Genomic DNA, 22,554 nt, shown 5'->3' with positions numbered 1-22,554 from the left:
TCATTTTTTGTGAAATCATAACCATCCTTTTGGCTGACATTTGGGAACAGCAAGTACCCTACAGGAAAACACCCATTTGTTGCAGTCTGACACGCTGCAGAACAGGATTAATAGGATTTCCGTCACCAAAATCCTACCTGGGAAACTTGGGGGAGTCCACCACAGTCAGCCATCTGAAACACGGACAGGAACAGCCAGTTAGCATAACACCAGAAGAACTCATTTATACTCAGGATATATTGAAATGACCTTTTTAGCTATCTGGCAGAAAAACACTTCCTTTTGTAGTCTGATGAACGCATCAAAGTAAGCAGTTTAACTTTTATAAAACCATGACTGCACTCCAGAAAACCCTGAAGTGTCTTGACCCTCAGGCAAAGCATCGGTTGGAGCTACAAAATAAATGTTCTTGGGTAGGTAGTGATTACCAGTTTCTTAGAAACCAGCCTGTTAGTCCCGGTTACAAGTTCAGCTCTGAATTACAACAATGTGACTTGATATTGACCTGAATGACGAACAGGGGAGAGAGAATAAACACCTAAACCTCAAAGGTGAGAAGGAAAAACGATTTGCTGAGATTGCGGATGGCAAGCATCAGCCTGACTTGCCAAGGGAAGCAGGGAAAGCCAAATTAGAAAAGCTATCTCGAGTGCATGCAATATTTTTGGAGCACTTCATTTTTCCTGCCACTCCACCCCTCAAAGTCAACCCAACAAAAACAGTCCTGTTCCAAGGAACACCACAAGCTGAAAACAGTTGAGTTGTGAATTACAGGAAACCCCAAATCCTATCTAGGATTAGTTAGCAGCAAAACAGGCCTTTAGCAATATCTGGCATCAGCTGTATCCCTGGCCACTGATAGAGTATTTGAGATAGTGTCAGATTTTTCTTTAGGGTCAGTCTGTCATTATCTGTTTATTAACATTTCCAGTTCAATAGAGATGTAGTGAAAGTTCCCATCAGAAGCATGACCAAACTTGTTTCACCATTTGCATGTTATTACACTCACTGCATTTGACTTCATCAGTAACGAGCTGAAGATTTGCACCCATACTCTGACTGCCAAGTATCAACCAAAGTTTTTGCACAATGCCTTGCTGTTTGCAAATGCAGTTTATCAGTTTTTGGGAAATGAGAGTCATTTCCAACAGTGAGATGTCCTGGACTGTGTACATACAGAAGGCAGGATGACAAAACTATGGCTGATAGATCAGCTGTCCATACACCTGACACTGCTGTTGAGGGACAGGTGAGCCCAAGAACAGAATGAGTTGGTTTGCATTTCTGCTCTGCTGATGACTTTTTCCAAGTCTTTCGAAATACCTCAAGATCTATTTTGCCAGCTCTAGTCAAATTCATTATGGGTGTGCGAAATACTGAGCTTTCCAAGTCTCACCCCTAGCATTTTAAAATTAAGGAGCTGAGAAATTCCCTCTTGTTAACCTCGACAAGAAGCGTGTCGTCCAGTTTATCCTACTAAAATACTCTTACCCTGAAGGAACTGCCTTTCCCTATCAGAACTGGATTCGCACTGTGTTATCTGTACTGCAGCATATCCCTCTGGTTCTGCTTTTTTAGTGAATCCAGCTGATTTTGAATGAGAGGAAAGTCGATTTTGAAAAAAAAGAAAACAGCTTTTGTCACTACCTTCAGAAGCGTGGTCCTTGTTGGGTCCAGCTTTGAGTTGCATTCAACCTGTATTAAAGAACAGCAGCATAAGGTATTATACACAAAATTTTAATTATGAACTGCTGGAAGAAAACATATTAAATATCTTGTTTTCTACCTTAATCTAGACTAAATTGGATATCTTAGGCTCTCTGCATACATATATACATCTTTACACCCAAGTAGGTCAGTTCACATTTCTGACTGTATTCTTTTCCATGCACAAACAACCCCATTAGTTGGGAACTGGAGATTTTTTTTATCTGTTGCTGGGACTGTGGCAACAAGTGGCAACAAGTGCTGTTTATCTTGTGATGTGGGGTCATCTGGTAGTGTCCCAAGTGGTGAGCAGCCATATGGCCACAGGCCAGCCGACTGGGCATGCCTGTAACGGCACAACATTTGAAGTCATCCAGTCATCTGGGGCGAGTTATAATGGTCAAAAAGAAGCTCTTCGCTTCCATAGTGACCCAGGGCAGAGCTCCAACACCACAGAACAAGTTAAAATACCAGCAGCAGATTCCTCTCTAAAGGAAAATATTTGCGGTTGACTGGAACTGCTGTGGCAATTGTTCCTAGCGCAGTAGCTATTAAATAATGCTGCACAGGCAGAGGGGACAAACAGTGAGGGATTAACGGCAGCTCTCCCGTGGTCTGAAAGGGGAGAGTCAGCCAGGCTGGATCGATAGCCAGCCAGGCTGCTGGGTGGGCACAAGCTCTGCCAGAATCAGCAGCGTCTTGTCTCTCCTGACCATCAGCACAGTGGCAAAAGGGCTCGATATACACACCACAGCATCCACTGCTGGGGAACTGTCACCAACCACCAAGAGGACAGGGCACCTGCAAGGAAGCACAGAAAAGTGGTGTTATCTCTGTGATCTGACCCAGACTTGCTCCAGGCTGTATTTTGTGTCACTGGAAGGATGAGACATTCAAGTGTGTGAAAATTATTTGATTTCTATTCCAGACACCTTAAATATACATCAAATCCACTGTATTGGCTGTAGATCTGCCGGCATGCCCTCAAACCTTGCCTGAGAACCTCTCCTTTTCCCCACCTTGTAGCTGTCAGCCCTCCCCAGTGTTCTTATTCCTTGTTTTAGATGAAATTGAATGTGGGAATCAGCATCACTCACCCCCACACCCCCTGCCCCTTGAGCTTCAACTTTGGACCTGTCATCCAATTTCAACCAGATTGGCAGAGGAGCAGTCTCAAAGTCTCCTGTGTGTAAACACCAGCAGCTGAGCAGAGAAGGACTTGACAACTGTTTTGTTGTACAAGTTGCAGCATAAGTAAAAAGCTATTAACAGAAGATCTGCCAGATAATCATTCTTACACCTGCTCCATCTTTCTTTTTTTTTTCCTTTAATTGGTTTTGTTTATTTTGGTTTGGTTGCATAGTCTTGGCTGAAGTGCTTTCAGAACTGTAATTTCCATTAACTAGGACATATTTCCAGGTGAAGCTAAGTACATCTATACTTTTCAAGTAATTATACTGTAAGCTCAAGTTTGCAGGTACACACTGACAGCAGCTACTTAGCTTTCCATTTCAGGTAATATGACTTTGAAGTCCAAAGAGTGGTAGTCTTCCTAACGGTGGTCCCTGACTTGCAGTAGCCTGTCATCTCCTACATGAAGTTAACAGATCCCTTTCTAGCACATACACATTCAGCTACAGCTCTGTAAAGTGTATGCCATGCACCCACCGATCACACCTCTTAGCTCATATCATGTACAGGTGAACTGGTAGGAAATAAAATACTTACTGAAGGGTGACAACATTTATTCCAGGAACAGGGCGCTCAATCTCTAGGTCTCGCCGACTGAAAAAAAATGAAGAGGACAAAAGCTTTTGATACACTGGCATTTTACAGATACTTCCACCTTCTTCTAGTTCAGAGAAGGCACAGACTCACACGTTAGTTTAATCTGATACATGTTGTAGCCTCCACAACTGCTGCAGAAACACTCTTAGACTGAGGTATCAATGTCTTAGTTCAGTCCCAGTGTACCATCTTTCTCCCAACAAATGCACAAGGTTCTTCTCCCATAAGCAAACCACGAGAGATCCCTAAAATCACTGTCAAGCAGAACTTTATACTGGAGGAACACAAGTAACTCCACGACACAAGTAATACTGGCTCTAAGAGCTGGATAGCCTTTTAAAACAGTTTCCAGTTAGAAATCAGGTAAATGTATTTACCTGTTGTAAGAGTTGACAAAGAGATGAAGGTTGGTTTGATTCATGTCATTAATAATATGCTGACGGTAAGTATGGATCAGGTCATGGTTGCTGTGAATCTCTTCCTACAGTGGAGACAGAATCATTCAGAATAGAGGCTGTTTTCTGAAAGGATCTGAACACATGGCACAGCAGCCATGTGTCAGACTCATATCTACACAACAGGAGTGCACCTTTAGAGAAGGGACAATTTCTAGCACGCAGTGGTGTCACCCAGAATTAACGTTAGCCTCTGATTGCAGCACAACATTTTTCACTTTAAAACTTCAGTGTGTTGTAACGTCAAGATCTTACGGTTGCAAAACATGTAGTTGTAGTGCAGATGATTGCAGTCAAAAAAGTGTGAGGTTTTAAACCAAAAAAGGATTCAGGGTAAGAAGCTCAATAAATGTTTCCAGGGTAAAGCAGATGTTGAAAGCTTGCAAACATATGTAATGTGGAACTCAGTTTCACAACAGCAAATAACTAAGCTTCAAGGACTTCAGTCACTAACATTTTCAAACAGTTTGGTTCTAAAGTCTTTATGGATTAGCTCCTTGTTCTGCTGGAATGGAGTTTTCCATTGCATTTACTAGAAGTTTCAAGCACAGCGAAGTAGCCTCAGAAAACAGTACAGCACTTTCCATTAAAGCAGGCTTGCACTGAAGAGCACCATCAATACTAATAACCAGCTTTGCCAGAGTTACAAGTGTATTATGATATAAAAATCTCTGGGGTAATTCTGCTCAGACCATGAGCATATAAAATACTTATACTCATGTTTAAGCCTTGGTTGTCTAAACAGGGAGCTGTGCCTACTAGAGATGTCACAACTGAAATGCACTTCAGTCGTCAGGATGCAGCAAGTCCTATGGCAGCACACCACCTCCAAAATACTGGGGGCACAAGCAGGAGTCCTATCTCAGAGTTTAATTTTGTACTCTGTTGTTTAAGTGAAGGCTTCCCTCCTTCTTCCAGCCCCAGGAGGTAAATACAGGTGACTGAATACATCAGCAGAATCTTTTCAACATCCTTACCTTTCCAAAAAGATGTGAAATGACCATGTCTGGTAAAGCATTTGTCCAACCTGAAATCTGAACATCAACATTATCTAAGTATCTGATATTAAAAAAAAAAAACAAAAAACACCACCTTGAACAACTGAAACCTTTTAAATACCCTTAAGTAGCCCAATAGATATTTCTCTGTAGTCCTTATATATACAATATCCTGGATTGATATTCTTTCCCCCCTATCCAACTTTTTGAGTCACTCTCATTAGTTGTATGTATTAATGCAGTTATATAGGGAACTTGCTTCTAGTGGCATAGGTATAAATGGAATCACTCCCTGCAAGAACACCAAGCAAACCAGCCAGATGGGTGCCATTTAACCTCACCGCCAAATCTCCTCCTTAACAACCCACACTGAGAATACATTGGAGCTGATACCTAAAGCTCATGCCCCAGAGCTCATGCACTTGCTCTGGAAGGAAAGATACAAGGCACCCACAGTACTCCTAAGGTCAGCAATACTTAAAAAAGGTGGAAGGCAGAGGCACAGATATGGAAAAATGTAATTACAGTGAGACACTGGGCGAGATAAAATAGGTCAACTGGTATATCTCAATGTAGAGGAGTTACTAAATATACTTCCAGATCAGACTTACCAAATAAACTGGCATGCAAAATCATTTCTAAAAAAAATTAGTAACCAAGCCTTGAAAGAACGTTGTGTCTCAGTTCTGGAATGTTTCTCCTAGTATTATAAGGTTGTCATTATATTTAATATCACCCTAGATGCTTACAGTGGGTTGACTATGTGTGGTTAAAAGATGATACACTAATTCTTGTACTTCTCAGAGTGTTTATAACATTACATTGTCATTCACTTAAACAAGACCATGAATCTGACAAAGTGCCTTCCATCAGTTTACCCTGAAAAATGTTTTGACAGGTTAAATCTGAGCGACACGTAACGTAACATTTATATTATTTATATAAACTGGTTCCAGGAAGATTTTTGAAACTATTTCTCAGAGCTTGTTTTCCCACATTGCAATCTTTCTTACAACTACAAAAGAATACAGTTAACAGGAGCTTCTTTGTATGTGAACATTTTCACTTAAAAATCCGGTTCTACAGACAATCTGTCCACAGTTACCGTAGTAAATGCCCTTTTCTGAGCCTTTTTGGCATCTAAGACTCAGCTAGATGATTGAAACCTGGACGATATTGTTCGGAACATTTTTCTGTGCTCTAGTTCACATTTTCGACTGTGCTGGTAAACAACCATGGACAAAAAAGAACTGAATGTTACACTACACTTGGAGTTTACTTCAAAGAAAGTTGTTTCCAAAACTCCAGTTTAAACCAGGTTTTCCCCAGCAGTGACCAGTTCTTAAGAATTATCTGTATCCAATAGGTCCGTTATACCATGGAAATCTGTTTCCTCGAAGTACTTATTTATATGACTAGCCCTGCAGGAGGTACATTTGCAAATGGAAGAATAAACCCTGAAGGAATTAACCTGGGTTATTCTGTGTCTGTAGCCATATTTGACACACAGGCCCTCCCAGCTCCTCCTGCTCAACAGGCTCACAGTAAGATTTATTCTTCTAACATCAAAATGTTTACCTTAGTTGCTGCCCAGTCCATCCAACCTTCAGCACAAGGGTTTACATTAATGAGAACTAATCCCTCCACCATCTCCGGCTCGTTTAACTGCAAAAGAAAAGATTTAAGATTCATCACATATCCTTTGCAACTTGACAGTCAGCATAAAATTTAAATTAGCAAATTATCTCCTGGGGAGGAAGGCGGTAGGTCTAGTTTTATCTTGCACAAAACAAGCATATGTATGGAATAAAAAAAAATCATTAAAGCAATTCAACTGAGCAGCTGGAGAACATTAAGATTTAACTTCTTCTCCACCCTCAGTTTAAATAGAGAACTCCCATTAAAAAAACCTTCTGCAAATTAACTGGGTAGAGCCCAGGCCTTAAAATGGAAAATCTAGGTCTTCTGGATTAGCTATCCCGCAGATTGTGGTATTTCACTTAAAAGCTGAACTGCTTACTTAAATGGGCACGGCAGAGCAGGAATTCTCTGCGCACACTACGAGGTTGACAAGACATCAGAAAAATCAGGTTTGAGGCTTTAAGGAAGCTCCACGACACTTACAGCGAATCTGGTTAAGATGTAGGCACCGGCTCCAGTTCCCATTCCTATAACGGACTTCAGGCTGCACAGCAATAAAACGGAAGAGACAAATGAGTAAGACAACACCAAAACCAAACATCAGCAGCCTTCCTCTTTCACATGCCAGCACATATATGCAGAAGGGTGGGTTGTCACTTGAGCAAACCATGGTCCCTCAGCACTGCCACCGGCCCCCGGTAAGGAGCTCGATGTAGGAGCTGGTTTATTTTCGGCAGATTTTCAGGAGATTGGTCCTCATGCATTGCAGGGCAGCAGCAATTCTCACTTATCTTTAAGTAAATATACCGAGCAACCATACCATTGTTCTGATCCTGGAAGGAAATGGCTACACTCTGCCAGAAAATCTTATAAGATATAGTTTTGAAATCCACAGCCTAAATAAAAAGTCCCCACACCACCTCACCCAGCCTTCCCTGTCCCCCTGTTACAGACATCCAGCTGCAATGCTGATTCCTTTCTATGAGGGGGCTGGCAGGGAAACCTCTCATGCTATCCAGCCACTGGGGTCATTAAGTTTAAACTTCATAACCAAACAGGGCAGAGACAAACCAAATATTTGCATTAACTGAAACTGGTTTTAAAGAATCACCTTCATGGTCTTAGAAAATACATGGAAGGGAAGACTAGACAAAACCACTCAGAAAAACAGGTTATGCAATGCTTTCAGTAAAATTGCTCAGGATAGGTTTCATTCTCATTAGCAATATTAAACCACGCCTTTGTAAGTGCACTCCAGTTTAATTGATTTTCGAGGTACTAACATTATATTAGCATTTTCTTTAGTGCAAGAGCAAAACTAGCAACTCTGTGCCTTACATTAGGTGTTTCAGAAAACACATCTCTTAAGAAGGTAATGAGGTAAACTGGTTAAAGGTATTGTAACAGCTGGTTACAATGGCTAAGCAATGTCTAAACTGGGGTGCTAGTCTGAGACTAAATCCCCCACCAGCAGTTCAGCCTTGTCTGCCTAATTCTGCATGCCAGGGTTTCCCTGCTTGGTCTGAAAACCCCTTGGAGATGTCTCCATGTGTTCTTCATTGTGTACCAGTAGCACCAGCTCCGTAAAGAAGGTCCCCTTCTTTCCTATAGCTCCTGCTAAAGCTAAGCTTAAAGGGAGGATTACACACACCTAAACTTGCTGCAGATAGACAGAGGAACACTGCTCCCAGATCCTTCAACATCTGCAACCTGCCATCTGCACTTGGTAGTAGAAGAGGCTTAAGGAGGTTGGACTGACCCCCTGAGACACTCAAGCCACAGAAACAAAACAGTAAGTGACTTCAGATGGGACTATGTCGGGTTTTTTTCTGCTAACCGCACAGGAAAACGTGGGTTGTTACAGTGGGAAGAACAGATTGTCGGTGCCCTGCTCCTGTCAGGGCCATGCACAGAAAATACTGGAGGAAGCCCCTAAATTAGGCACATGGGATTTCACTCAGAGTCGCTTCCTGTTTAAAAATAAACAGACGCTTCAAAAAAGGGCAAAAAATAAGTTCTTTCAGAAACAAAGGCAAAAGTCATCCATCTATAACAGAGGAATTAAAAAAACAACTGCAACTGTAATTTTAGCAAACAAAATGCCAGATAGCCTGACCAAAGCTTTAGGAGCAGCACAGGTGAATACCTGCTCTGCTCTGCTTTTCTTATGTGCCACGTAGAGACATGAATGAGGAAAATAAGTCAATAATTCTGCACTCACCCAAACTGTTTCAGGATTCCGGGAAGCATTTCAGCCAGCTGATCCATGGAGGGATACACATACCTACAACATATATGTGTTTGTGGAGTTACTATACTACTTCTAGTAGCATAGGCTGGGATATTTGGAGACACAGTGTTCGCAGTAGATTTAATATAAAATATGCTCATTGCAAGACCACTGACAGTATGAGCTGAATTTAAATCAGGAGCAAGCACAAGTAAGTAATTTAGTAGAAATACAAGCATAATCTATATGGTACTTTATATGAGTTGCAGGATGAAAGATGTCTGGTCTGGTTTAGAGCAAAACAGGTTATAATCAGTCTCCTTCAGTAAAAGTTCACATTGAAAGCTTAAGACAAAGTTTGAACCTGAGAGGTGAGTTTCCAATAACATTCACCACATTTGTACTTCTGGTCCACCACAAAAAAGTTTCCCTGTGTTGCAGGACCACAGATTACAGCAATGAGATCAAGATCTTTGGCAAATAATTTGCATGCATGTTTTCAGGGACACACAAGTTTCCACAGCTGTACAATGAGGATAGCTTTCTATTAATACTGATGGACAAAATGAAGCCATAGAAAGGGCTATGAAACTCAGGAGGAAGTTCAATAAAAATAGCTGTTTGTTAATGCTCCTAGTCCTCTGCAGAGCAGAAAGAGAGTTTTGAGGGAAGGAAATTCTGAACAAAATCTCAACTGAGCAACACATGATAAAAAATCCACCCAAAGTAGCTGGAGAACATCTGCCTAGAATGTATCCAAATTTTTGCTTCTCATCAGGACTACATCTAAGGATTCTCTACTCTCCAAATTAAAACCAAACAAACAGTGAAGAACTACTTTAAGTTATTTTCTTGGGGGGAAACTAAACCTTGTCATGACCAAAGCTAGTGCCACCACGACAGGTATGACTTTCAACTTTGAGCATGCTGGTCTCCCAGCTGGAGGGCTAAGAGCTAATACAGCTATTTGTGCTGTCATCATGCTTTTAAGCAGTGGTCTTCTCTAGAACAGACCATGATGGCTGTTCTGTGCAGCTGACAACTCAAAAGTGTTAATGTTTATTCAAGACATGAGGGTTAAGACACTTCAAAACTCGTGATTCAAACAAATACAAAGGGGAAGTCACTGAAATAGCTTTGTGGCTGTTCTGGGAGACAACTGGGCCACTGCTGTTAACATGAGCTGAGAACCTGGCCCATCCTGACCTCCTCAGCATCAAACCAGCTTAAAAATTAAGAAGGGAAAGAGACTGGGTCATGCAATACGGGTACATATAAGCTCCTTAATACCCAGCTCTTACAGAACAAATGTTCCTTGCCTTGTATCCTCCCCTCAGCGCGTTGGCTGCTCTCTTCCTCAACCAAGGTGATTCCTATCCAAGGTGCGTCTTAAAGCAAACATGTCTCATTTCAACTAAATGGGACAAACATTTTGACAAAGAGTGCTTATGCACAAAAGGTTTCCAAGAACTACAGCATCATACATGATACACAGTCAGGAGTATGCAGCTATCTATGACATACTATACACTTTATTACTGTCCAACAGCTTGGATTTTCCAGCTAGGTTATCAAGTCTACTTATCAACATCTATGATACTGCCATTTCATAAAAAAACACGGATTTAGGAAAGACATTATATAGCGGCCAATTGCAATCTTGTTTACAGTAACGATTCAGTTTTGTATTTGTATTCAGAATGTCATAACAAAACAAGGCAACTCAATATTTATACTGACAGATGTAGACATCTGTCAAGGAATTGCTTTAAAAGCAGTCTATTTATCAGAGAAAAACCAGCAAATTACAGCTCCAAAATCTACGGCAAACTGGTACAACAGAACAGAGCTCACAGAGCTCCAGTAACTTAGAAACAGTGTCAGGATTTAGAGTTCAAAAGCCAGCTGCTGTGTTTGCTGCAAGTGCTCTTTAATTGAACTGTAGATTGAGAGCTTTTTTTTCCCAGAAAGAGGATAACTCTGAAAGGCTGTTTCCCTGACAACTCACCCGGCTTGGAAAGACGGTGCCCCATCCTGCTGCCCAGGTGCATCCACATGGCAGACTGCAAAGTGCTGGGTGATTTCCTGCATATCCTCAAAGTTGAAGAGAGGATTGAAGCAAGTTTTATCTTGGGAAGGAAAAGAAAATGTGGAATAATTATGCTGAAGGGAATAGTGAGTTTGCAGTTGTAATAACACCATGTATTAACCTGTCCCGCAGGTTAATGAAAAGTTTGTTCAATCACATGAGCTATGTTACAGCCTCGGAAAAGTGGCAGTTCTATATTTCTAACAAGGGAACATCATGAAAGCTCTGCTACAAAGCACTCAGTGCAAAAAACATGAACAACTCCTTCCCCGTGGCCAGCTAAGGTTTATCGACATAATTTTGGTACCGGTCAGAAGTACTTGGTTGGTACTCCAAAATTAAAAAAAAAAACTTTATTCAAAGTTAAATTACTAATAAGGTGCAGTCAGGAGTATTCATCCCTGGTTTTGGCCTAGATGAAATTATCCATTTACTTGTCCGCTCATTTTCCTTTGGATTGTGTCAGATGGAGGAAAAAAGGTATCCCAGGCTGAGATTGTGACTTCTGCAAGATAAACAAAAGCGTCCTTCTGGGATACTCAGTGCTGTAGGCTTCTGACTTTGAGGTGATCTGATTTCTGATTTTTAAGCAATATTAATGGGGGGAGAGGGTTAGCTTATTTTCCTCCTGGAGTGGCAAGCATGAATTCTGCAGCAGCATCTTCGAGATGCCTAAAAAACGTTTCAATATTCTCAATGTCCTCACAGTGCAACATACAAGCAAAATCACTGCAGAATATAAAACATATTTTTTTTAGCTAAAAGCAGCTTTAGGAGAATATGTAGGTTTGGGAAAAAGTTTCTCCTCTTTCAATGGGAGAGAACGTTTATTTAGCTTAAAGACAGACTGTAAATCTAGGAAGAAAAAAGTCTTATTCAAAGATTTGACCCAGATTAAGCTCTGCCCTGATCCACTGAAAGTTCAAAATAAAGCAAGGCAGTTCCATAAAAAACAGGCAAGAAAACAGATTTCTTTTCTAATGAATAATATTTGCTGCCCAGCAATAGCCAGACTTTAAAGATGTGCAGGTGGTTTAAAATGTAAATATTGATGAAGAAACAGTGACAAACAGTACCGGTGAAGAGAACACATTAGAGCAGATCTGGGTATTAGGTCATTATATTCTTGGATATGATAGATAAGACAAAAGGCACTGAAATTTATTTTCTTAACACTGACTAAGGACACAATGCCAGAATTCACTTTGTCATGCTGATTTGACCTGTAAATCATATAAACCCACGGTGGCATAAGACTGGTTATCAGACATGAACCTCAGCTAAAGCATCAGCAATGTTGTTCTCAACCCTACCAGCAATACACCCTCAGGCACCCCTTGCAGATGTTTTTACAGCATTTATAGAAGGTCACTATGAGCTACCAGAGATGTGCTCCTTTAAGTGAAACATTCCAATTATTTACTTCAGGAGGATTAAAAAAATCTGAGAATTCAACTTGCTGTAAGAGAGGAATTAGGTACCATCTAATAGGTTGCAATGCACACGAACAAGGAAGGACCTGGGAAAGGTTTCCAAACTGTCGGCGCTTCCACACCTTTGATTATGGCAGTAGTGCTAAGGAAACAGGCCATAGCTGTGATATTAAATAAAAAGTCTACTTACGATTCAGCCCGATGTCATGGTAGGTGAGGATCGCTGGCCGGTTCCCTCTGGGAGTCCCACACATGGTGACGTGGACCGAGCCATGCACGGTCTCCACATCTTGCTCCTGGTAAAGAACAGAAGGAATCTCTCAAGGGTTTGTCCAAGTGCTCCAGACCTCTGTCTGACCACAAGCACAGGTCCTGTCCCATCCCAAGGTCTGACCCAGTTCTGGGGGTCTCCTCAATTCCCGTGCGAACGCACCCCATTCTTCCCCATGGCGGGGACTCTCTGCTGATGTTTTACATTCAGCTGTCACCTACTCCAGTCCACAGTCAACTACAGAAGCACATAAACTATTTTAACTAGATGCTGCAGGAGTAGTTAAGTAGTTGTTAACTCTATTAAGAGGCAGCATAAGAAAAAAAAAAAGGCAGTTTAGTTTGGTGCAATGACACCTAAAATAACAACAGCTCACAACTATGACTGCCAGCATTTGCAAAAGTGCAATTTTTCAAAAGAAAATACTTCTATTTTCTAGAAAAAGGACTTTAATTCAGCAAGTAGCTACAATTCCCCAAATAAAGCAGTATTAATTAGCCTGTATTCACCATAAAGACTGTAGGGTCTTGTGATTATAGTAGGCTTCCCCAATGAAAATGACAGCCACATGTGTTAGCTTTATGGTTTGCTATGCACAGACCTGAGCATAAACCCAACTGTCTCAAGTTTGCTATAGAGCAGCATTTCCATGAAACAACATATAGAAGCATACTGCTGTAATTTGACATAACAGGAGTTTGTACTATTTAATGATCTCAAAGCTAACGACACATTTATTATCAAGTTAAGTTCTCCCTGATTACCATCTTTTAACTATTGGATATTCATGTAAGTTAAACGTGACTTGGGTTGTACTAATATCCACAACATACAGAACAGTTTTGTTTCTTTTGCACTTGAACTTCAGAGAGGTATAAGCAATCTGCTACTTTGCCAACATGTATAAAGCAAATCACAAAACAATAGTTACTTATGACACTTATTTACAGTACTGTTACACTCACATAACAGTCAAGTCAATATATAGTTAGCAGCCAGTCTTAGCATCTCATCGGAATATTTCATTTACTGTACAGGACACAGATATCCAGGTCATTCAGTGCAGTGCACTGTCTGCCACTGCTGGGCTTGCTTGACTTGCTCCATGCAGTAATGTCCAAGTTAAATTTAAATCTATTACAAATTATACTGTAGAAATCAGGATCATACAGGCTCTGCAAAAACCTTTACAAGAGCAGAGAGAAACTCTTCAGATGTTTGAAGTATTAATTCAGCCTAAATCTCACCTTGGTAATTTGACACACAAAATACACCACACATTTTGTGGAAAATAAGGCCACTTAGGCAACACCATTCCAAATTTCACCTGTTTTCTTTGTAATTATGCACTTGCATCTGTTTTAAGGTACAATCATAGCAACAAATCAAGCTCCCCCACACACTTGCAATCTGAGTATCACCACCCTTTAAACCATACTCCACTAAAAACACTAATGTTCAGCTCTAATGCCTCCTCAGAGACTCATTCTTCTGCATACTCACTGCATTATTTAGCAGGTAAGCTGTATCTTCCACATCCAGTACCATCTTTAGGCAAAACAGGGTGATAAATCCACCAAGTCAGACAGAGGACAGTAGCTGGTTTCTACTTTGTCCAAGTAGGAAACTGGGTTATATAGACAAGCTGCTGCCCTGCATAGGCTTATGATTCCCATAATGCCCAGCCAGAAAAACCAAAACAGACTAATTCACGAGGACGTCATTCTAAATAGGATTTGAGTCAGGTTTGACAAGGAGAAGTACTTACTCAACAGAGCTCAGACATCAAAGATGAACTAAGTCTCTGACATACAATGTACAGAGTGCCAAATTTCAAACCTGGGATTACTACAGTGTCTCCTGTTGCTGTTTCTATCAGGTTTTGGTAAATTTAGCTTCATTTGAGGTTTTGTTATCGCAAATGGTAGAACACCCCAAACTTATTCTAAATTAAATCAGAAGCAAGTTCTTCCCTAAAAGCCAGGACTAAAGTTTCCAGTGAGAACACAAAAGACTTTGAAAAATTAGTGTAAGTTGGAATAATTCTCCACAATGACAAAAGTGAGGAATTGATATGTGAAATCTAGTATTTTTAAAGCAGCTAAGCAACATTTAGTCTAAAGTATTCCTACATCAGTCATACTAATGTTACTATATGTTTCATTTTTGGCAGAAATAGAATAATCCAGTAAGAGATTTGCAGTAACAATAGAGAGCAATTAATAAGAATAGTTATTCATAACATTAGCAATTAATAACACTAATAGCAATTAGTATTCTCTACCTTCTATCTTTCTTCTGTACTTAGATAATTTTCAACACAAAGCATAAAAATTGATAGTTTGGCAAACTTAACACCAGAAATGAGAGCAAAATATTTTGTGTAACACACCTGCTGAGTGTGGAATATAGAAATTATTTCCTCCTCAGTTAGAAACTAATAGGTAGTTCATATAATCAGATTTTTATTGCTAGATCCTTCCAGCAACAGCACTGACAACCTAGATTGTGTTTTCTTAGAAGGGACCACCTTTCAACATTTGGGATCCTCTTCCTTTGTTCATGAAATAAAACAAACTGACTATGGTAGATGAAGCCAGACAATTGAACCTGCACATCCCACTGACCTCCACATCTGGAACTGAAAGCCTGAGTCTAGTTCAAGCTCAGTGTCAGCTAAAAATAGTTCAAAGGTGGCAGGTGACCGTACTTCTAATTACTGGCACAAGTCACAGTCAGTTTACCAATTGGTTTAATTCTTCATTATCTTCACAGTAAGACTCCCCTAACTCAAGAGGCTTGTGCTATTTTCCATTAGCACAAATTCTTAATAGTGAATACCAAAATGTTCTCCTAAAAAACAATGAATTCCAAACATTTTCTTTGGTGACATCAAACTAACAACTTCACATCCCTATTGATCCTATTAAAGATCAAGAGATTTGTCTACAGGATGTAGGGATGGATGTTTTCAAAATGCAGAGCACTGAAAACAGATGGCACCACATCACAATCAACGTCAACATTGTAGTAAGAGGCTCTTCACCAACTGATTTGTATTAAAACACTATCTTGGAAAAAAAATCCAAGGTACACTAATCCGATAGAAGGATAAAAACAAACACACCATCTGTTCACATCTCTCACTTTATCAGAGGTGCTGTCTTATCTCAGTGCCCTAAAAACACACACAAAACTACTTTTGATACGTGCGATTTAAGAGAGGTTATCTTAGTCTGACAGAACTGATCCATTCTAATGCAGAGGGTTTTTGGTCAAGTGACATTTTTTGAAAATTTATCATGAGGTTAGAAGGGGGAGGCAATTTTTAAGTCATTAACACAGGAAAACTCATTTATTCCTTACCCTCTCTACCCAGGATAAGGAAGACATGGGTTGAGGAACAAGTTTATGAACAGGTTATTTTTGGAAGTATGGGATAAGCAACCAAAATATTTTAGATATCTAAAAAGGAAAACAACATAGATACTGCACATTTTGCTAAAAACGCTATGTTTTATATCATAAGTAAAATACTGCATTCCATCAAGATTATATTACAGCTTTCAAATATACTTAATCCTCTATTACCATCTCATGCTTTTATCTTAATTAGTAATATTATGCCTGTTAAATACACCTCCCTTCTCTTGCCTCAGAACTGAGGGAAACACTTCAGAGCTTTAAAAAAGGACTTAAATGGCTTTTTGTTTGCTAGAAGACAGCGTATCTTAAATTTATATTACTTAGTAAATTTAATATACTTGTACCTGTGTATGCTATTTTTCACTCCTTTTTTCAACATGTGATCTTTTAATGTGGCTTTGCAATGTGGGGGTTTCAAATGCCCTTTGCCTTGAAGTTGTTTAGCACTTTTCCCTAGCTTTTTCTACTCTAATAGTTACTTCAATTCATCTTACGTCCTTCTAAAACTCCAGTGTCCCACCTTTCCAGGCATTTTTCTCCTTTTTGTTGTTGTTGTTTTTGGTTTTGTTTGTTTGTTAAGACTTCTTTTGCTTAGTTCATGAGAAAGCAGCTTCCTGATGGGCTGCTTACTTCTGAAACACAAAACTCAGAGAATATGTACAGTGACAAGCAGTCAGGTGTCCATTGGCTCCAATGCCACCAAGCTAGAGAACAGGCGAATACATCAAACTCCAAGGACAATTAAAACATGTTTGGCATTAAGCCAACATAAAACACCACAGGGCACACTGCCCTGCACCAGTTTATCATTAATTGTGCTAAAACAAGTTTGGTCAGGAACGCTCTCCTTCATGGGAAACAGGGGACCTTCACTTAAATTTTCAGGTGGGTGCCACAGACAGACATATGGACAGACATACAGACAGTGCTGACTACAGAGAGCTCTGAATGAGCTCTCAGTTCTTCCACCTCTTGTCTTGGTCATCCCCTAGTGGCTCCACGAAAGTTTTCCTCCAGAGAACAACCACATACAAGTACGTTTAACTTGAGTCTGTCTAAACTGTCACGTAGAGTCTATTTATTTCCAAGTCTGAATAACTAGATAAAATTTATTCTTGAAACCAAAACACCTCACAGGCAATCACTACTTTTCACCAGTGGCAGAAAGACAGTTATTAACTTAAGACTGCATAACTTGTCCCCAAAACGACATAGCAAGTTTCAAGGGACATGGTGGACACCCACATCCATAAACAGGCATTAAATAAGGAGTTCCATCCTGCTGAGTGTTGGTCATTCCTTCCGTGGCCAGGTCCATCCTCCTCCCAAGAGTGGCTCAAGGGACAAGTGGCTCATTAGGAGCACACATGAGCTTCAGTGTCAGTCCCCAGTGACCTGGGTCTTCCAGGGCTACACACAAACTTTTCTAACGAACCAAACAATCAAGGCTCCAAACCACCTTTTTCATAAATCAACCAAAGAAGAACTGAAAGACACATAGGTAGGGTACTTCTGGTTTTCAAGACCAAAGCTAAACCTCCTTTACAGCAGCAGTTCTTAACATAATGGATTAAGACTGTTCTTCCACATTTTTCCTTCCTGAACTAGAATGGCCAAAGATTAAGCTCGAAGAAAGCAAGATCATTAAAAAAAGAGCTGGCAGAACAGGGCTAAATGACAAGAACCGCTGGTCTGGATTAGTGACAGTTAATCCAAAACATGGAAAAAACCCAAAAAGGCTTAGAGATTTTGATCTTGCAAGTTAAAAAAATCTATATATACACAAGGTTTACAAACCAAGCAAATTTATTCCAAGAATAGAAATGAAATATAGGTCACTTCAGGATTCTTAATCAAAATACTGCAGTATGGCTGTTAGCAGACTTAATCTAGGATTCAGATTTATTTAGAACAAGTGATCAAACTGGACCCAAACAGAAAGCTGCTCCAATGTTTTGTACAGTCCTGCAGGAAGCTGTATGGTGACAACTTTCACTTAGATTTATCAAGACTTCAGGCAGTGGATTTCATCATTAGAAAGGATGTGAGGGAAGATGCAGGATTAATGTAAACTACAGTTTTACTATAGAAGTGAGAGCCATTGAAAGATGGAAAAACATATTTGGGATAACTGCATCCATTTTCAGGGAAAAGACTGTTGAGTTTGTGCTGCATTTTTGACCAATTTGCACAGCGTTGAACACAGATATAGACAGGTACAAATAGAGTGCAAGATGCTACGATGTACAGAAGGGTGATTTCCTCCAAGTACCTCCGCCTGCACTTTCAAGACACTAGAACAGTTTAATAGCTTTCCTTATTCTGGCACAATCTACCTCCCTCCCTACACCCCCTTGATAAAAATAATACACCCATTGAGCGCGTTTCCCAACATATACTCCTTCCTCTCCTCAGCAATGGGAATTCGCAGCTCACTCCTTTTGTTGAGGCAGGTAGAGGCTCACTGCTCTCCCTCCCAGTTCAACCCAGCCTGCCTCCAACAGTGCTGCATCTCCTTAGTCTCAGCTTAAGAGCCAGAGAGGACAAAGTTCTCAGTAGGAAGACCAAATGGTGATAAAATAATAAAGAAGGGGAGCAAAGAGAATTACAAAGTCACCTCTCAAAAGGATGACACATGGGGAAAGTGGAAAGCCACCATTTGACCTAGCGGTCCACTTCATGAATTCTTACAATCTGGCTGTAAATAAGCATGCAGAAATTACCATCACTCCTATTACAGGCAAAGTTGATTGCTTAATGCCTTCCACACTCCGAAGGCTTCAGGAATCTTTTGGAAACTTTTAACAGCATAACAGGATACCTCGAGAGGGACGTTTCCTCTAAGGAAATGCATGCACATGACTAACGAAAGCAAATTAATTGGGAAAAGTGTGTGTCCATGAGGGAGGGGAATATTTTGCTTTCACTAACACAGCTGACAAATCTCATTTTCTTAGTAAAAATAAAGCTGCTTGCAACCCAACCACCTCTTTTGGATGAAACTTTCTCAGCTTTGGTCTGAAAAAACCTCCCGCAGTCCCCTTCACGTTGCTACATCTGATTCCTATTCAGACCTTTCGCCCACAGTAACGCTATTTCTGGTGAGCAGTCAGTCACTTCTGATCACATTTTGCTTTTTTCTCAAATGTCAATTCAGTTTCCACTTTTACAAAAAGAAAAAAAATAACAAACATAACAAACCAATCAAACAAACAGAAAATAATAGTTTTACTTGCCTGAACATCGAAGTCCGGAAGGAGGCGAGTGATAGCCTGTGAAGAGATTTTAAAGTATTAATGCAAGTAACTTCTGTAGATACAGAAATCTGTGCTGGGACATGTGTGCTCTAACCCATCAGTTCTGCAGCCAAGAGCTCTGTCCTGTCCCCTTCACTCAATGCAAGCTTTCTTGCTGAATGTCAAAATTCACCCAAGAGCTTTTACCCACTAATCTTCATGAAGAACATGAAAGCAGTAAAACACTAGATTAACAGGTCAGCAAAATAAAGCACAAAAGCTGGTACAGCTTCAGTTATTGTTAAATCACTGGGTGAGTTGGAGCAGTAAAACACTGAACTTTTCCCCATTGCTTATTGTAGACAACGGCCACCCTCAGTCCTGCCTGGGATGGAAGGACACTGTCGAACATGTATTAAGTCCTTGCAACTCATTACTAAGCAGTCATTACTGAGATTTGGTTACACAACGTGAAAGGTTGGAAAGGTTTTATCCCAGCCAAAACCAGGCCTTGTCATGTTTGGGAGGCTGGCTGGACAGATAGGTCCATTCCAACCTGTGATCAGCCATCACTGCTACTGACAAGCTCCTGCACTTGTTCAGGATCCCCACCAGAAAACGAGTAAGGTGACATCTTCCCCATTTCCAATAGTCTAAGAGGTTAAAATTTCAAAGGAAGAAGTGTTGTACAGTCACCTCCTTTTATTAAAAGACATGGAAGGAGTCAAGCTCACGTTTCCAGTGGAGGGCTGAAAATAGCCAATCCAACACTTTTTATGCTGCAGAGTAGCCAAAGCTTGAAAAAGAAGCACAGAGATAAAAACTCAGGATCCTGGCAGGGAGGGCATGCAGTCTCGGAAGCCCAGGTAATTAAGGATGGAAGCCATCAGAAGCAATACAGCTGCTGTCTTGGGCAATACCATCTTAGATGGCAGACCTCAAAACATTGGAGTCCAACCCATAATTATGACAGGACTCGAGCGTCATGATCTTTAGGTAATCAGGCAATGTCTTTTATATATAAAGACGCACCTGAAGAGTTGACTGAGCGTGTGGAAGCCATTTTACACAGCCCTAGTTTTAGACAATATGCTGGGTTTTAGCCTAACTAAACTATTGGCATCATGATCTTTTAAGCATAGCTAGTTTCATACACTGGTGTTCCAGTGCGGTCTAGACTTGAAATGAACAAGTACATATAGCACCAGTCTAAACAACATAGGAAATAAGGCTCCATCACTGCCCAGGAATGAAGGCTCAGCTGTAGCAGAAACCTGGGCACAACAAGCCAGAATGCAACTGTTAACCTTAGAATGTGCTGAGTGTCTTTCAGGGCAATCTTTTCCATTCTGTCTAAATACATTAAATAACATCCTTCACTCTATGTTAAGAATGGCTGCTGAGGAAATCAAACTCTCTGCTGGTTTTCCCAGGGAGACAAAGCTTAAGGTAACATTGTGAATAAAATCATATACGGTTCACTGTCAAGATTCCAATTTTTGACCTACAGGCTACAGAAACCCAAAAAGGTAATCAACGTTTTGAGATAGTTCTGAACTTTGAGGTAAAAACATTTCAGTACTCATAGGACTTCTGCTTTGTATCTGCTTTGCTACTACTGAACAATATTGGCATTAAAAAGGGATCTTAGTTTCTGAAAAGTTTGAGCACTGCATTCATTGGTATCCAAACAAGCTCTGCTTTCATGCAGTGTCCTTGGCAAAGGAGCTGTGTTTAAAGTTTCTCCAGCCATTTCACTGCAGTCGCAAGTAGAAATGATTTTCTGAAGTGTTTACACAAAAGAGGTAGGGAATAAAAAAGAGAGTAGCAGATAGAGCAATGAATAGTTCAAGTGTAGAAAACCAGCATAAAACCCAACACATTTATATACATCATTGTCAAGAACTACAATCACTGGAAACAAAAGAAAAATCTTAGTTTCAATTCAAGGGAAAAAATAGAAGTTGAGAGGTTCCTTCGCATATTACAGTGAATTATTTGCTGTGAATATAGCACAGAGTATTGGTGCCACCAAGACAGCTGCAGGTTTTTGGAGAAAAATGGTGAAAAAACAAACAAAAAGAAGTGCAACAGCATTAAGCAAAAAAGAAAAGGCTGAGATGTTTCTACACTTCAGCCTCAGAGGAATGGCTGTGGGTTGTGCACATCCAACATGCTGCAGACCTCTTGCACTTTGGCTCTAACTCAGCTCAGAGCAGCTGGAGAGGAGTAGATGTGACACAGTTGTACCTCCCAACTAAGATGCACCCAAAGGAGAAGGAAAGGCTCTCTCTGTACCTCCTTGAAAGGCACCTGACAGAGTAAAGTTTCTAGCTCTACATTGAGGTCCAGATGGATGGATGTACATGAGGCCATGAGGCTGCCTAAATGGCACCACCCAGAGATGTCATTATGAAGAAAAGAAAAAATGTCACCACCAGACTATCTCTAGAGAAGAGTAAATCCAAGGATGATGAAAAAGCAAATCATACAGGCTCAGTTTTGTACTATGTAAAAAAAAAAAAAGAACAAACAACCCAAACCAAAATAAAACAACCACTCTTATCCCACCTACAGTTTCTTTCACTTGTTTCTTCCATACGGTATGTTAGAACTAATTTCAGAACACATGTGCAGTTCAAACAGCAGCCCTGAAACAAAACACATAAGCAATAAAAAGCTTTAAAGTAATTACCTCCTCCTTTTCCACCAGAGGTTTCACCTCTGCAAGGTGAGCATCCTGGTACTCTGTTGACATGGTCAGTAGCTGATATCTGCAAAGATTAAAAAAGATTTGTTCTCAGCTTGCATCAAAGAAAATACAGGAACAAATAAAGATCCTGCTCCACCCAACACCTCCCCCGCCATGTCCCACTGTCTCAGGTTATAATTTAAAAGACCTTTCCAAGAATGGTATGAGTCTCTTGTAAAATGCCTCCCTGCTTTATTTATATACACACGCCTGCACAATATGAGATTAAAGAAATGTTAAGGCCGCAAGATCAAAGAAAAGTTTGGCAGCTTCAAATAGAGGATGCTGAATGAAACAGGGCAGGGACCAGCACACAGAGCCACAGACACTGTCATTTTACAGGTGAATGCAGGCACAGACAAATCTGCTCAACCACCTTCTCCTGAAAATAGCTTGAATACTTGTATCTGGGTTTTTTTGTTTGTGTTTGTTTTTTCTTTTTTTTTTTCCAAAATGGTCAAAGCCAGGAACAAGATTGCTATATCCTGCTCTAGGAAAGAACCAGCATCGTGTTACCCAGCCCTCATC

At 40.4% G+C, this 22,554-nt stretch overlaps 1 protein-coding gene across 2 annotated transcripts in view; it reads right to left on the bottom strand.

The window, feature by feature from the left end:
- Positions 1-22,554, bottom strand: part of NDRG1 (N-myc downstream regulated 1) — a 39,616-nt gene that overhangs the window by 3,809 nt on the left and 13,253 nt on the right. The window contains exons 2-14 of one of the 2 annotated variants that reach the window (XM_065830897.2): positions 21,970-22,048; positions 19,275-19,310; positions 12,532-12,637; positions 10,828-10,948; positions 8,811-8,873; positions 7,073-7,133; positions 6,527-6,613; positions 4,928-4,984; positions 3,873-3,976; positions 3,436-3,492; positions 2,457-2,508; positions 1,648-1,695; positions 138-173 (exon numbers count right to left, since the gene is read on the bottom strand). In XM_065830897.2, coding sequence (XP_065686969.1) covers positions 138-173; positions 1,648-1,695; positions 2,457-2,508; positions 3,436-3,492; positions 3,873-3,976; positions 4,928-4,984; positions 6,527-6,613; positions 7,073-7,133; positions 8,811-8,873; positions 10,828-10,948; positions 12,532-12,637; positions 19,275-19,310; positions 21,970-22,032 — 891 coding nt within the window. In that variant the 5' untranslated portion in view covers positions 22,033-22,048. Of the gene's footprint in view, positions 1-137; positions 174-1,647; positions 1,696-2,456; positions 2,509-3,435; positions 3,493-3,872; positions 3,977-4,927; positions 4,985-6,526; positions 6,614-7,072; positions 7,134-8,810; positions 8,874-10,827; positions 10,949-12,531; positions 12,638-14,115; positions 14,214-19,274; positions 19,311-21,969; positions 22,049-22,554 lie in introns of those variants that run through there. The other variant, XM_071803783.1, reaches the window with a different exon arrangement.

This window comes from Patagioenas fasciata, chromosome 2 (genome assembly GCF_037038585.1).
Source record: "Patagioenas fasciata isolate bPatFas1 chromosome 2, bPatFas1.hap1, whole genome shotgun sequence".
Lineage (NCBI taxonomy): Eukaryota > Metazoa > Chordata > Aves > Columbiformes > Columbidae > Patagioenas > Patagioenas fasciata.
This window is presented reverse-complemented; position numbering and strand designations above follow the sequence as displayed.